The 16,506-nt window shown below is 42.6% G+C and overlaps 1 protein-coding gene across 1 annotated transcript in view; it reads left to right on the forward strand.

The window, feature by feature from the left end:
• The window catches only part of LOC110165730 (tensin-2-like), a 54,931-nt gene that overhangs the window by 27,184 nt on the left and 11,241 nt on the right, over positions 1–16,506 (forward strand). The window contains exons 11-22 of the mRNA XM_055160872.1: positions 250–359; positions 1,224–1,284; positions 1,375–1,450; positions 2,284–2,410; positions 3,535–3,600; positions 3,686–3,802; positions 5,416–6,304; positions 7,890–8,121; positions 9,148–9,316; positions 9,880–9,967; positions 11,005–11,580; positions 12,461–12,621. Coding sequence (XP_055016847.1) covers positions 250–359; positions 1,224–1,284; positions 1,375–1,450; positions 2,284–2,410; positions 3,535–3,600; positions 3,686–3,802; positions 5,416–6,304; positions 7,890–8,121; positions 9,148–9,316; positions 9,880–9,967; positions 11,005–11,580; positions 12,461–12,621 — 2,672 coding nt within the window. The remainder of the gene's footprint in view (positions 1–249; positions 360–1,223; positions 1,285–1,374; positions 1,451–2,283; positions 2,411–3,534; positions 3,601–3,685; positions 3,803–5,415; positions 6,305–7,889; positions 8,122–9,147; positions 9,317–9,879; positions 9,968–11,004; positions 11,581–12,460; positions 12,622–16,506) is intronic.

The raw sequence follows: 16,506 nt of genomic DNA on the forward strand, positions 1-16,506 counted from the left end.
ACTCTCTGCTGTCCTGTTTATTCCTCTCATCTTGCTCTTTCTCCCTCACTCTCTCCTTCAACCCTTTTCCCTCCTTACTGTCCCTCTCTCATCCCTCTCCTTCCTTTCTCTCTCTTCCCTTCCCTTTTCCTCCTCTCTCCCTCTCTTTACCCCACTCTCTTTTTCCTCTTTTTTGTCTTTCTCCTCATGCTCTCTCCCGCCCTTCTCCCTCTTCTTTTCCTCCCCTTTTCCTCTTCTCTCCATACACAGATACATATACTACTTTGGTGGTCTCCTGTCGGGCCTCATTCAGATGAACAGCAGTCCTCTGTTCCTTCAGCAGATCCTGGTCCCTGTGCTGAGCTTTGAGCCTGGAGGAGGTCAGATGTGCTTTCCACCAAAACTAAACCTGCTCTGTTGTCTTTGTCTCTGCACTGCAAACTCACTGTTTCTTTATTTGAGCGCTTTAGTCTATAGGTGACGTGTATGTACTTATGACCTACATAAATCACAGAAATACATATTTCTGTGTGGAGTTCCACAGTGACTGCCCACCTCTGGTTCCAGAATTACATTTCTCATACATTTTTTTTCTCTGTAGACTTTCTGAAGAAGAAAAAAAAATGACTATTGAAAGTTTGAAAGTTCAGGGCTCATCAGTTCTGTGATGACCTCAAATTGTATTTATGAAACTTTATAAACCACAAATGCATTAAAGCATTTCACTGAATCTTCTTTTTAAAATGTGCTTTTTGGACTTAAAAACATCCAGCTTGTGGATATTAGTGAGCCTGTAGCTAGTTAGCCTCCGCCATGTCTTTGAACTCGGAATATTAGAATTTTGAATGAATGAATGGAAAGCTAAGCAGGACTGTGAAGGACTTATCATTTTCTTGGCAGATTTTTTATTTTTTATTTTTTTTACCACAGTGAAAATGAATCTTCTTAATCATATATTAAATGGCAGATTATTTAGAGTAACTCTAAGTGTTAAAGTATTGTCTGGAAAAAGAGCACATAAGACAACTACTATGAATTAAATGAAATAAAGTATTTAGCGCTATACTACTACTACACAAAAAATGATCATCTAAATGTAATATGTACAAAACTTTTGCACATACAGATTTTTGTAGTGAACGTGTGAAGTGAAACATGAAACCGAGCAGTAACTGTACGCTGCATATTTGTGCCCTCTGTCTCTCTCTCTGTCTCTCTCTCTACCCGATCCTTTTTTTCTGCAGGTTTCTATCCGTTTGTGAAGATCTATCAGTCTCTTCAGCTGGTGCACACGTCTGCGCTCTAGTGAGTCCTGTATGATTCTGTTAAAGGTCTGAGGTTTGAGGTCTGGACTGGACCTTCACTCTTTCATTCATTGTTTTGTTGTTTGTGCAGTGACCCTCAAAACTCCAGAGCGAAGAAGCTGTGTGTGAGCCTGGACACGCCTCTGCTGCTCAAAGGAGACATCATGGTGAGGGACCAGCGTTTAGATCAGGCGTGTCCAAACTATGGCCTGTGGGCCAAATGCGGCCCTCAGACAAATTTTTCTTGGCCCTCAGGCTTCCAGGTGAATTGGCCCAAATTACCTTGCATCAATTAAAAATGAACTTTCTACTGCAAGTTTTTTGAAAATCTATCTTGATAAAGCAAATATTTAATATTTAGTGTGTTGTTTTAAGTAACGTAGCATGAATAAAGACTGATGGCTCATTCTAACGTGTTAAACATGCACATATTTCAATTATTCACTGTATTGAGCACCAGTCTACGGCCCTTGATCGGCCATCTGCTTCGTCTGTGTTTAGAAATGTGGCCCTTGATGAAAAAAGTTTGGACACCCCTGGTTTAGATGATCAAAACTCACTTTTTTTTTTACATTTGAACCTTGTTCTGATGTAAAGTTGTGCAATCAATCACATTTAATGTTTTACTTCTCATCTTAATAAATGTCAAAGTCTCTGTATCTGATTTTGACTTTTCTAAAACATGAAAAACAGAAGTGCATCAAAATTATTTTAAATTATTATAGCTTCAGTTTTTGTCTTTTCTTCATGACAAAAATACAAAACATTTAATTCTACCTAGATCTGACTTGCAACTTGCTTTTCTCCATGGAGACAAGCAGGCACTAGAAATGTGACATAGTGCACCTTTAAACATCATAAACAGTTATATGTAAAACCATCATGGAATTAATAGTAAAACTAATGTGAAATGACAGTTTCCTGTCAGACCATGGTCACATGGTTCATAGCGAGTCTGTACTGAAGTGTAGCCTGAACAGCGCCCCCTGTGTTCACACAGGTGAAGTGCTTCCACAGGCGCAGTGCTGCAGGGAGAGAGGAGGTGTTCAGAGTGCAGTTCCACTCCTGTGCTGTGCACGGCGCTCAACTCTGGTTTAAGAAATGTGACCTGGACCACGCCTGTAACGGTCAGTACTGTCACACTCTTACTACTGTTAATACTAATATTACTACTGCTACTGCTACTGCTACTGCTAATACTACTACTACTGCTACTGCTACTGCTAATACTACTACTACTGCTACTACTACTACTACTACTACTACTACTACTACTACTACTACTACTACTACTACTACTACTACTGCTTATTGTTACTACTAATACTACTACTACTGTTACTACTACTGCTACTACTACCTACTACTACTACTGCTACTGCTACTGTTGGTACTAATACTACTGCTACTGTTACTGCTACTGTTAGTACTACTACTCCTACAACTACTATTACTATTGTTACTACTTATACTACCACAACTACTGCTGCTACTGTTACTACTAATACTACTGCTACTAATACTTCTTATATTGCTACTACTACTACGGTTACTATTAATATTACTGCTACTACAACTACTACTACTACTACTACTACTACTTTTACAACTACTACTACTGCTAGAATTAATACTACTACTGCTACTACTACTACTTTCTACTGTTGTGTCATATAAATCCTTATCTAAATAAAATGATTATTCGACTAATCCACATTTTGTTGGAGTAGCACTCCACTGACCGATTAATCGACTGAATGACTACAGCAGTATTTAGTTACTTCCTAATACTGAAAACTGGTACTATAGAATTACTACTGCTACTTATGCTTCTGAACTAGTCCTAATATATTTGCTACTGTTACTGTTGATGCTTCTACTAGGTAGAAGTTAGTTCTTCCTGCTCAGGGTGTATTTGATTTGAAGCTCCTCTATGGTCTGGTTTGAGTCCTGGTCTGGACGTTGCAGGTGGAGAGTATTGCCTTGGTGGAGGCCTGCTGCTGTATACTGCTGTAGTGTCTCTGATCATTCACAAATCACAAACTCTTCTTCCTGTGCGACTAAAGACCTGGGACAGCGGAGGCCTTTTTAAAGCTATAAATAATTCTAACCTTCACAAACATCATGTTTTTTTTGCCCCTTTAGACATTTGAGTCATGTTTATTTTTACACTAGAACCTGTCAAAGCTTCAGTATGTCAGACCATCTTTCTTTGGATCATTTATGCTTTTTGTCTTTGGTCTTTTCACAGATGACAGGTTTCCAGCGGACGCCACAGTGGAGTTTCTCTTCTCAAATGGACCAGAAAAAATCAAAGGTGTTACTTCAGTTTTTGTTCAGCATTTGTACATTCATTGTATTTTAATATTTTCTTATTTGAAGTTGTATTTTTGCGTTTGGAGGTCGTGAGTATCGTAAAAACGATTCGTGTGTGAAAGTGGACAGTGATGTGTCTGACCCAGTCATGAGGTGGGACTCTTACGAGAACTTCAACCTGCACCATGAAGACAGCGTGGAGAGTGAGTACTACTACTATTACTACTACTACTACTACTACTGCTGCTACTACTACTACTATTACTACTACAAACTACTACTACTGTTACTACTACTACTACTACTACTGCTACTACTACTACTGCTACTACTACTACTACTACTACTATTACTACTGCTGCTGCTTCTTCTCCTCCTACCTGAGCAGCAGTATTTCCTTACTGTTAATGCTGTATCTGTGCAGCTTCTACTGCTATTACTACTACTGTTACTGCCGCTGCTACTGCTACAACTATTTTTACCACTACTAGTGTTATTACAAGTACAACTACTACTACTACTACTACTACTACTGCTATTACTACTATTACTACAACTGCTGCTATTACTACTACTACTACTACTACTACTACTACTACTACTACTACTACTACTACTACTACTACTACTACTACTGCTACTACTGCTACTACTACTACTACTACTACTACTACTACTACTGCTGCTGCTACTACTGCTACTACTACTGGTACTACTACTAGTACTACTACTACTAACACTACTACTACAACAACTGCTATAATAGTGCTACTGCTACTGCTCCTATTACAAATATTTCTATTACTATAACTAAGACAGCAGCAGTACATCCAGAACACTGCTGCTCGGCTCCTGACTAGGACCAGGAAGTCCAAGTACATGTGTGCTGGTCTCAGGTCTGTGGCTCCTGGTCTCAGGCCTGTGGCTCCTGGTCTCAGGTCTGTGGCTCCTGGTCTCAGAATAGACTTTAAAGCAGCTCTGTTGTACAAGTCTCTCCATGACCAGAGTGGATCTGTGACTTGTTAATCTTTGCTAAAGGTTCATTCTGTCCTCAGTCATAAACGTGTTTACTTGGTCAGACAAGAGAGTTTGACATGTTTCGGCCACTTCCTGTATCGTCCTCAGAAGTGTCACGTGACTTGTCGGCTGCTTTACTTGGTTTTGTCAAACAGCAGGGGCAGGATGAGCCTGGCATTGTTCCATGATGTGGTTGTGGAACAAAGCCAGGCTCATTCATGCCCAAAGCAACAAATGCCAGCACTTTATCAGAGAGGTCATGGAGATACACAAACCAGGTCCAGGGAGTGTAACCGTGGCGAGGGAGCATACACCATCACAAGTCCTGGAGAAGGCGTCAGACAGCGTCACCCCTTCTGATTTTTGTGAAGCATCTGCTTGTGATAGAGACTGACCAATCACAAACTATGACCAATCACAAACTCTGACCAATCACAAACTCTGACATTGGCCTATTTATTAACATTTGTGGAGGGAAAACTGTATGTGCTTTTCTTTCTGGATTTAACTCCAGTTTGAGTTCTCATCTTAGTTCACTGTTATGACGCTTCGACCAAGTAATTGTTTGAACGCTCTGATCATTGGTTCTGATCTCTTTCAGTTGGAGTCGCCCCAGATAAATGTGTAGAACTCTATTCAGAGCTGAGGAGAGCCAGGTTACCATCTCGGATTCTGAGGCTCTCAGTGACCTCTTGCTGTAGTCCTGGTTTAGTCTTGGTTTCATCTTAGTTTAATCCTGGTTTAATACTTTTTTTTGCATTACATATGAACCTTTCCCTTTGTTTTGTTTCCTCCTCAGACATCTCTCACACTCGGGGCCCTCTGGACGGCAGCCTGTACGCTCAGGTCCGGAAACGTCGTGGCCCTGGCTCCGCTCCCAAATGCTCCTCTACCAATGGGAACCTCCGAAACGGCCCCACTGTGAGGTCTGCCCCAAGCCTGCCCCGCCCACTTCCCTCTATTCCGCTTGAAGAACTGGAGCCTCCAAACCAATCAACTCCCTCGGACAAGACTAAAGAGAAGGACAGAGAGACCGCCATTTTGGATGACGCCGAAACCAAAAAAGATAATTCGTGTTGTCCTCAAAATGTCCACAAGAGTGTGCCACGTGAGAAAGAGCCGTGTCTCGTGAATTCGCACTGTCATAACCGATGTAACTGTGTGAAAAATAACCCAAAAAGCCAAACTTTACCTGCGCTGGTCTCCAAATCAATCTCTCCTCCTCCAACTCCACAAATGTCCAGTTCTCAGGTAGAGCTATGCCATCGCCACAGCGCATTCTCACATCAAGAGCTACAAATCCAGCGGCCCTCTCTGGCTCCTCTGGCTCCTCTGGCTCCTCTGGCTCCTCAGGCTCCTCTGGCTCCTCTGGCCTTAAACCAGCCGTGCGTGTACCAGAAGTGCTTCCCCTGCCCACAGATTGAGCAGCATCACAGCCATGTTTTAACCAACTCCTCCAGGCTCTGCTCCGGTTCAGATTTCCAGTTGTACATCCCGAGTCAGAGTCCGTCCACACACCTGTCCCAGCCCGCGCTCACGTCAGGCCCCTATCGAGAGCTGATCATCGGGCCACCACATGCGCTCTGCCCCTGTAGAGACTGCACCTCCAGGGGACCAATCAGGACATTCCACGCCATGCACTCGGACCAATCAGACGGCTCGCAGTGGTCACATGGGACCAGACAGAGGTAAATATGTTCAAATAATCTGATCATAGAGAAACTGCGTCTGGTTAACTCCATAGAGTATTAGTTCATTTTCTGCCATAGTTAATAGGTGGGGTATAGAAGGGTGGGAGGGCATCTCATACACGAGAATTTATGTGAGTGGGAGGGCATCTGACACACGGGGATACAGGAGGATAGGACGGCATCTGACACAAAAGGATATAGGAGGAGGAAAGGTCACCGGCTGCAGGTCATGAAAAGCAGAAATAATTTCTTATAATTCAACAAATATGTTCACATAACTTCTGTGTGTCAGATGCCCTCCCGTCCTCCTATATCCTTGTAGTGTGAGTCTGAGATGGGGGCAGGTCAAATGTCTCTAGTGAATATGCACGTGTGTTGTGGTTGGTAAACGGGTGAATGGACTTTATTACTAATAGAATGATTTGTATTGTTTGTTTGTATTCATTATTAAAGGGACAGTACATACTAAAATACATGATAATGTAAGAGACAAACATGGACTTACATATGCAGGATTATAAACAAAGATAATTTCCATCCTTAGTCCCCTGCTGGACCAAAGCCACATCACCTGCACAATTCATAAAACACGACAAAAGCTACAACAGCCGCTCCTGCATGTATCTGTCACTCACACACTGTAAAACACACTCAGCCCACATCAGTATTAAAATGTACAGGTCAAATATGCACGCGCATTACTTCCACATGCACAGCACTAACTCTGTTTACACATCTTTACACAAATCTGAGTGCAGTCCCTGGCTCACGTGCAGAAGGTGCAGTTTAAGTTCAGTTGTGTGGACAGATGTGATTGTCCAGTAGTCACGATTTAAGTTGAGCAGAGAAGAGCAGCTCATGTACAGTCGCTGTGACTGTGTTCCAGGTTTGATGCGTGGAAAGAGAACACAGCCTGTCCAAAGTCCAAAGGCACTTTTCATTGATGGTTTTATACAATCACCTCTGGAGCTGCTCTTGTTCATCTGTTCAGATTTTTTATATATATATATATTCTTGTAGTGGGTCAGGGGCCAGACCATGTCAAATTTTGTACACAAGAATCGAGCTGCACATTTGATCATGTTCTCCCAGCCTAGTATGTTGTGTTTCTTCAAAATAATGCAGTGATGGTGGTTCTTTGGTTTTTTGTCTAAAATTTTCAGAGCTCTTTTATATACCATTTAAACTGATTTCAGAGTGCTCTTGCATGCTGAGGCCCTCAGTATGTTATGTGAGAAACAATCACTGCATTAAAATATAGCTTAGCTGCCTCCAATGTGAGATTGTCTCTTATGTGTTTGAAAGTAGACAAATTTAACTTAATTTTTGTTTACGACCTTTTTTACTTGCTGTTTGAAGTTGAGTTTGGTGTCAACCATAACTCCTACATATTTAAATTCAGTAACTCTCTCAGTAGGTGTTCCTTTTATCAGTGCAGGTGGCTTACTTGTGGATTTGACTTTTGGAGATTTCTGAAAGTACCAGAGAATGATAGAGAATACTTTCAATATATTTTTAATCATTGATAAATTGTTTTAAAATTGTGAAAATAGCTCAATCTTTCCCATGGTATCATCCATAGGGAGTTGTGGGAGACTCCGTGGCAGAGAGAGCCAGAGTTCTGGCAGTACCATAAGCCCTCGGTACAAGCCTTCCACTCGTGCCCAGCGACAGTGAGCCCGAGTCCAGCCTTAGACCAGCGGAGGTTCCCCTGTGGAGCTCAAGGACTCAGCCAGGCCTTCCCCAGCCCACAGTCCCAGACCGATGTGAGGGAGGGGGGCAGGGCCGAGTACCACGGTCCCCCTCAGCTGGAGGTGGGAAAACACACACATAAACACATGAAGACGCCAGAAATACAAATATACGTATAACAATGTGTTTCTGATTTCAGAGGTATTAAAACCAATGGAGAGCATTCATACAGGCAAGCATAGAAAAGTAGGAATAGTAGCAGTAGTAGTATTTATTCAAAGATACTGAATTAAAAAATGATTTACCATAATGTAGTGCTGAATCAGTCTCGAAAATTGAAGTAGTAGTAATCAAAGAAGATTCAGGAGTTTTGGAAGTGTGTAGTAGTAGTAGTAGTAGTAGTAGTAGTAGTAGCAGTAGTAGTAGCAGCAGCAACAGTAGCAGTAGCAGTAGTAGCAGTAGTAGTAGCAGTAGTAGTAGTAGTAGTAGTAGCAGTAGTAGTAGTAGTAGTAGTAGTAGTAGTAGTAGTAGTAGTAGTAGTAGTGGAAGTAGCGATGCTATTTAAAGATTTTTTATTTATTCAAAGTTACTGAAATAAAAAGGACATAATGTAGTGTAATTAATCTCAGAAATTGTCAGTTCATGGTTGTTAATCAAGAACAGTTCTTATTTACTCTACACCATCATAAATAAATGCATTTTAGAAGTATATTTAAGAAGTATTGTGTGTTAGACCTGTACAATAAAAAAAAAAAAAATCTAAATGGGATTACAGTTTATGCTTTGAGTAGTTGGAGTAATCTTCCAGAACTGGCATATGAACTGTTAAACTAATACAAGCATTTCAGAACATGTTTGTAGACGTCTAAACTATAGAGTTAACAGTTTTTACATGAAAACACAAGGGCATCTGACACAAAGGGACATTTCAGAACATGTTTGTAGAGGTCTCAAGTACAATAAGGCTTTACAGAGAATAAGACCCCATGGAGACAACATGTTGTCTTTTAGAGTAGTCATTCAAATGAAGGAGAGCTGTGTTATATAACAGAAGTGGAAGTATCTGTCATAGTATCAGATGAAACTGCTCTTCCATACTTCACATTGACCTGTTTAAATGTGACTCGTGACTGCCCCCTTGTGTCCAGACACGCCTCTCTTGCCCTCCTGCCCCGGCAGCCATGTTGAGGAGTGCAGAGAGTCCTGTGAGCAGAGGGTATGTGTCAGGGTCCAACTCACCCCTCCCCGCGGGCACCCCCTCCCCAAAGAGAGCCTCACTGCCCCCGGACCCCCCCGGCTCCTCCCACCAGTGCACAGGTGAGAGGGAGGGAGCGCATGTTTCTCATCATTTTAATCCTCAAAAACATGGCCAGTCCCATGTGCCATGTGAGAAACGACGTTTTATTACCACTTTCAATCCTCGTTTAGAGAGATGCCCTTCAGATGAGAGCGCTGTTTAAGTAGCTCTTTTACACTCTTACACTGTGAATAGTGTCATGTGGGAAAGATTACAGGTTTTATTTGTATTTTTTGTGCATTGTACTAACTTTTCTTCTCTTTATGTAGTCCTCATGCTGCTGTCTCTTGACCAGGTCACTGCTATAAATGACCTACCTGGATAAATAATCGCTGAATAAATAAATCAAATGAGCACCACAGAGCAGAATTCTGTCCAGACAAACTGTGTATTTTGTTTTAATGAAAAATCGTACTTGTTTATAGTTTCAGCTCAGTCACTCAGTTAGATAGTTAACCCAGTTTTGTTCAGCGGTCTTCAGTTTACTCTTCCTCCCCTTCTCTATCAGGAATGTTCCAGATCTTTTCTATATCTTTTTCTACCAAAACATGCTGTATAACGCTGTATTTCCTGTTTGTGTCAGACTCGACTGGTGCCGAGCGTGAGGGTCAGAGGTCACCAGAGTCTGAACACGACTACACAGTGATCAGCAGCAGCCCCACCGGACACAGGTCAGAATATACTACTCTATATACTTGTATACATACAGTCTCCACCCACCGGACACACGAGAGCACGTATACTACTACATGTGTTAATACCGGCTTGTCAAAGCCTGATCCCGTCAGATCTCAGAAGCTCAGCGGGGCTGGGCCTGGTTAGTACTTAGATCGGAGACACTGAGGTGACCACTGGGTGGTCACAAAACAGTCACAAAAACTGTTTACATTGTGTCCTTAGGCAAGACACGTCACCCACATTGTCTAGTATGAAAGTGGTGTGGGTGTGAGTGATGATGGTCCGAGGGGCCAATGGCACCAAGTGGCAGCCGTGCTTCCGTCAGTCTGCCCCAGAGCAGCTGTGGCTACAATAGTAGCTTACCACCACTGGTATGGAGAGACATATGTCTGTGATAAGCGCTATATAAATAAAAACTTATTGACTTACTGAAGTGAGAGTAGATGTGAATAATACAGGCTCAGCCCCACGAGCACAAGTGAAAATATACACTGCTCAAAAAACTTTAAGGAACCCTTTGAAAACACATCAGATCCTGGCCTCATGTGGCAAGAATCTGTGGGCAGAATCTGGAGGATGAAGGGACTGATACAACTGAAAGGTCCTCACGATCACCTGACTTAAACCTGATAGAACACATTTTATTTCCATTAAAAGAGGTGGTATCCTTTTGCTCCTCAGACATTACCCTGTCCATACTGGTATAGATAACTGCTGTGTTTTCAAAGTGTTCCTTTAATTTCTTTGAGCAGTGTGTATATACAAGCATAAGAACAATATACATATGTGTAATACACGGGCTCTGCCCATCTGCACCGCGGCAGGTAAGAACATATATACAACCATAACACTGATGATGCAAGGAGTCATATAAACCTAATATTCACTTTAAATATTATAGAAGAAATATTCTAAATTACCTGTCAAGAATGTTAAGAGTGAATGTGAGAACTAAACCAGGACTAACACTTTGACCAGATAGATCCTGGTCTCCTATTGCATCACTAAACACATTTTCTCTCCTCCTCAGTGTGACTCCGGACAGCGCTGCAGCCCAAAGCCCAGAAACCAAACTCTCCCTCCACAACACTGACACATCCTCACCATCAGATCTGAACAGTCCCACCCTGCCCTCTGCAACCTGCCCCCAAGTCCCCCCAGACCCAGCCAAAACCCAACAGCCTGCCCCTGGAGCCACCACACCCGGGCCTCAAGCCTCCAGTCCGGTCCAGGTCCAGATCAACGGTTCAGCTTTACCAAACCCATCCGACGGCACCCATTTTGTGAGCATGAACACGTCCCCTAGCCCCACCTCCTCCCTCTCCTCCCCCTCCTCCCCTGAGCCCTCCCCCCTTCGCTCCTCCCTCTCCACAGACCAGAGTCTAACCCCAGACCTGCCAGAGCCCAAGCCACCATCGCCAGTCCCCGATGGGTATAACACGCCCACGTTTCCGCTGGCGTCGTACTACTACCCTCTGCTCAACGTGCCCCATGTGCCCTACACCGGGTACACCGCCGTCACCATCCCCACCCAGCCTCCTCTGCCCGAGAAGAAGAGAGGAGCCAGCCAGTCAGGAGCCACCAGCGGGCACAGCGCTCTGCACAGGTGGGTACAGCAAATGTTCTTACAATACCAGTCAAAGGTTTGTAAGAAAAAATAAAAAAAATAAAACATTGACTGAGAGGGTGTGGCCAAATGTTTGACTGGTCGTGTATTTTACCTGAAATGAATGAACCTGGTGGAAGAGATAATTCTGTTGTCATTGAAATTACACAGTATGGCATTAGACTTCAAAATCTCCATGGAGACAGAAAGGACGATGAAATCACCCATATTTACAAAACAAATCTCATTTCTATGGAGAGAAGCAGGTAGTGAACTCACCTCTAGAAAAGTTACACAATGCACCTTTAAATATATATACGTAAATGTGAATTCAGAATCACTACTAGAACTGTCAATATTTTATTTGCTTCTGACCTTAATTTGACCATTAGTTCTAAATAAGATCAAATAAATACAGAAACTGAAAAAAAATCTGTTTTAAAGGTGCTACTCTTCCTCTGAAGGTTATAATGTTCATCTATAGTAGGCCTATAACTATTGCCTATGTTACATTTGAATCATTAAAATAGATCTTTTGTTGTTCATGTAAATACTTGACATGAATATCTGGACTTTTTCCACACACATTTGTTTTTATTTTAAAAGCTCAATGTTTGACATTTTGAAACTTTGCATTTGGAGTACATTTGAATGTGGTTTATATAGTTCACTTTTATGAACGTTTTGAAAGGAAGTCTCTTTTCTTAGCTCAGGGGGCCCAGACACAATAATGAGATACTTGTTATCACATATTCAAAAAACTAACTCATTTTCGACATGCAAATGTCACACTGACACCCTGCCGTTCTTGGCACTATTATCTGATTATAATTCCTTCTTGATTATAATCTCCTCCACCCTCCCCTGATTTTCTCCCCAGGGTGACGTCAGCGCCCGTCCCCAGCCAGAGTGCCTCATCTCTGGGCAGTGGGGAGCAGAGGAGGGGGTCTGCTCAGGTGGAGGGGGACATCAGGGTCAATGCAAAGTTTGTCCAGGACAGCTCCAAGTTCTGGTACAAACCCGGAATCTCCAGGGACCAGGGTGAGTGACAATGGGGCGTTAATACAGCTTTAAACTTTATACACCTTCACTAGAATCATTTAGAAAATTACAGCTCAGGAATTATTAATCTATACAAAACACTATGAGCACAGCATTCTCACACAGAAACACCAGGGTTCCACAGATGAGCCACATTTTCACTGGCTGCCTCTAACCAGGCAAGCATCAAGCAGTGTGAAATCCCACTGGCTGCCCTCAAGAACAGATGGAAAGTGTGTGACTACCCACGAAAGGAAACACATCATCTCTACTGTCAAGTTCAATTCGTCTGATGAAACTTTGGAAAATTCAATATATTAAAAAAAAAACAGTCTTCCTCACAGTCCTCTCAGTTGCAAGAATGACAAAAGTATCTCTGTCTTCAATGGTCATATATGAGCAAATTAGTTGCAGAGTGCTCAGTTTAGCATCATATATAGGGAATAAACATTCTGCAGTGTTGTAAAGCTTCTTCAGAATTGCACTTTGATTTGTAACAATATTTTCATTTAGGATGTAATTCTCTAAAGACCGCAGTTCTTCTTCTGTTGACCTGAAGAAGAGTGCTGTTAGCACCTCTTTCACAAAGATCATACCAGTCCAGCAGTAAACTGTGACAGTCCGTCACTATAGTGGGACTGTACTCTACCTCTTCACACAACTGAAGAGCATAAAGCAGTGCTGCAGCTGCAGGCTGAGGATTTGAAAACGATTTACTTTTCCACTTCAAATATTTTGTCACTTTTACTAACAAGGCACAGACACAAAGGTGGGCTAGTAGTCTGGTCAAAGCTCTGGACTTCCACATGTCATCTGATGGCTTCCCACAAAGAGCTCGCAGGTGACCAGTCAGTAATGGCAACTTAACCCATTGGGGAGGCAAGGCTTGATACATTCTTGTCTCACTGGGACACAGCAGACTGAATATTTGGACAAGGAGAGCAGTGTCTTGGTTGGGCTCTACAATCACTGATTCTACCAGGCCTTGCAAAGCCACCATAAGAACATGCATACTTTTATTGTTCAATTTTACTATGAGTAATTGGTTCTTCAACCAAACTACAGCACTCTGCAAGAATCTGTTTACCTTGATGTCATTTTTAGAGAACTGGATGAATGATTGAACACCAGCAGCACACACTTTTTGAGGTTTAATTGCAAGAGAGTCAGGAAGATGAGCATGGTCTCGAGCAGTTAGCCTGAAGACGGTGAATAGGAGTTCTTCAGCTGATTCGATCAGAAAACAGTCTTGTACAGAGGAGAAGAACATCAAGGCCATGTCACAAACAAGTGAAATGAGTGGCTCTATGTTGCTGGCATTGGAAAGACTCTTGGTTTCAGACAGAGTGTTGTGCAACCTCTGAAGAATCTTTTCCATGTGCACCTCTCCAGACAAGGGATCAAGGGAACATTGTCATGGTGCTGCAATAAGACCAGGCTGATGAGTGTCCAACTGTGGCTGCTAGGTGAAGTGCTTGATGGTGTGGGCTGGACTTTTTAGAGTTCCTCGGTCAACTCTAAAAGAGTCTCCCCAGCACTGAGCCTTTGAGCCATTCATTGCAGCCTTTAAGAGTTCTCAATGAAGAGTATTACCCCCATGGTAAATTCATCATGGTGATCTGGCAAAGGACGTGGGTGGTCTCCTGTTGACAGCAGCACTGAAATGATGCTCAGTGTCTGCCCGACCCACCTATGACAGCCACACCACTACACGCTTCAACAGGAAGTGCATGGCTGGATTCTTTATGTTCCAAACAAGTGTTTGGTCTCATTATCTTGCACTTCTTGCTTGTCTAATACAAACAGTGTAGTAAAGACTTTGGGTGTGTAGAAGAACTTCAGAAGGTACGACAGAAAAACAAGATGTCTCTCAGTGTGTTTTTCAGTGACTTACAAGGCACAGTTAAGCGAGCTCATACTCGTCCTCAAAATACTGAGTCTGGATGGGTTCACTCAACTCGTTGCTGCCTTGTGCTGGCCTTGTCTTCACACATCCCTCAGAACCATGTCCCTCAACAGTTTTATCTTATGAACTGGAGAAACAAATCTTCTTTCTGTTCACTTTTTCTGTGCACCGCATTACCTTCAACAAAGTGGCTATTCCTTCAAATGCCCCTGGGTCAGTTTCCTCACTCCCAACATAATGCACAAAAAGCATCCCAAAAGACAACACAACTCTAAAGACGACACCGTGTAGTCCTACATGCTTCTGAAGGATTGGACTTGCAAGAGTAGTCTCCAGGAATGGTAGAAACTGTTGTGATATAAGCATGGACATGAGATTTTTCTGCTGCTCATCTTCTTGTACATTCAGTGAAATGCAGTATCTCAAACATTCCACAGCAGAGGTAACTATTACTGCACTTTCCGAGGAACTCGATGCAGCACACTCATTGGAGAGGCCATTGAAGTGATGTGAACAGGTGGTCAAAAAGTACATTTTTGGGTCAGTAAGGTGCTCAGGGAGTTTACTGAGGAGCGGCATTAGTTTTGGATGAAGTGCTTTTGCCGAGTCTTTGCCACCATCTTTTAACAGAGACCACAATTTAGGCAAAGAGCCCTTCTTTGCATTAACATGTGTCTAGCAGTCAGGAATGGCAGACTGCACACGGAGATCCACCTCCCACACAGCAGCGAGCACTAAACGATCTGCATCATTGATGTTCAAGAGAATGGCAGGACAAAGACGAGCAGTTTCAGCCTGGGCTAGGGTTCCAGCTCTGTTTTGTGTTTGTCGTACTTACAGAATTTCCCAGATCTAATCAAATCTGCTAGTTTCGTCTCTAGAGCTGCTCTGTCAGCTTGAGGTAATAGAGACAAGAGTCTCTTCACTCCAAGAAGAGGACTGGTCAGCATGCGCACACATTTAGCTTCCCGTTGTTCCTCAGTTACAGTTTGCCGGTCACTTAAAGTGTTTGCCGTGTCCTTTAACAGAATGTCTTGAAGTATGATGAGAATCTCAGCCTTGCAAAAGCTTAGGGCCTGGGGTTGTTTTGTAGAAAGCAGCCCGGAAAGCTTGCCAAGCTGCTGATGCCACAGGTGTGTATGTGTCACACTGAGACAAAATCCTGTGTCCCATCACACTCTTCAAAAAAGGAGCGTCGTACTTTCAACATCAGTTTGTCAAAGGCAATTTGAACTGCTTCTCTTATTCGCCGATCTGAATCCACTGATAATGCTATAAATTCTTTAACCCCTTTAACTTCTTCAGCCTCACGTTCCTGACACATGGCCCCTAAAACTTGCACTGCCTTTAATCTTGTAACATTGTCTCTTTTCGAAGCACCAAGTGAAAAACAGCACCAATAGATTGTCACTCTCTTCTCTGTTGATGACTGTGACATAACTGAGCTCAGAAGTGACCGTTGTGTCAAAGCCCACAAACCGGAGAATGATGGGACCTTTAAGGGCAAGGACCTCGGCAGCACGGACACTGCTAGACGGCTGAACATTTCCTTTAGTTCGCTGTTTATTCTTAGTTCCTATTATAAAGACATTCTATGTTAAACATGTACTTAACTCTAATGTTAAAACCAGATGACACGAGAGTTTGTGGGCAGTAAACAGAAGGTCTTTGCTGCTGCTAAACTTGAATGTCGCTCGGGATCAATAAAGTATCTCTCGTTTATGTTACTGGTCCGTTTGTGGTCAGGAAACAGACCATTAACAAACCTCAAACCTAATCTAAACATGTGAACAGCCTAAAACCAAATCAATCAGAATAAAAGTCCATTCCACACATATTCAAACTGGGGCCACAGACGCAGATGGATGTATTTTGTATAGCTTTGACACCTTCATCTTTAATATTCATAGATATAGCTCTGTTCCACCTTGTGATGTCATTTGGTATTACAAGAAGTGCTCCATTGTGTTTTTAAATAT

Source organism: Boleophthalmus pectinirostris, unplaced genomic scaffold (assembly GCF_026225935.1).
Source record: "Boleophthalmus pectinirostris isolate CB_2022bp ecotype Guang Dong unplaced genomic scaffold, ASM2622593v1 HiC_scaffold_3, whole genome shotgun sequence".
Taxonomy (NCBI): Eukaryota; Metazoa; Chordata; class Actinopteri; order Gobiiformes; family Gobiidae; genus Boleophthalmus; species Boleophthalmus pectinirostris.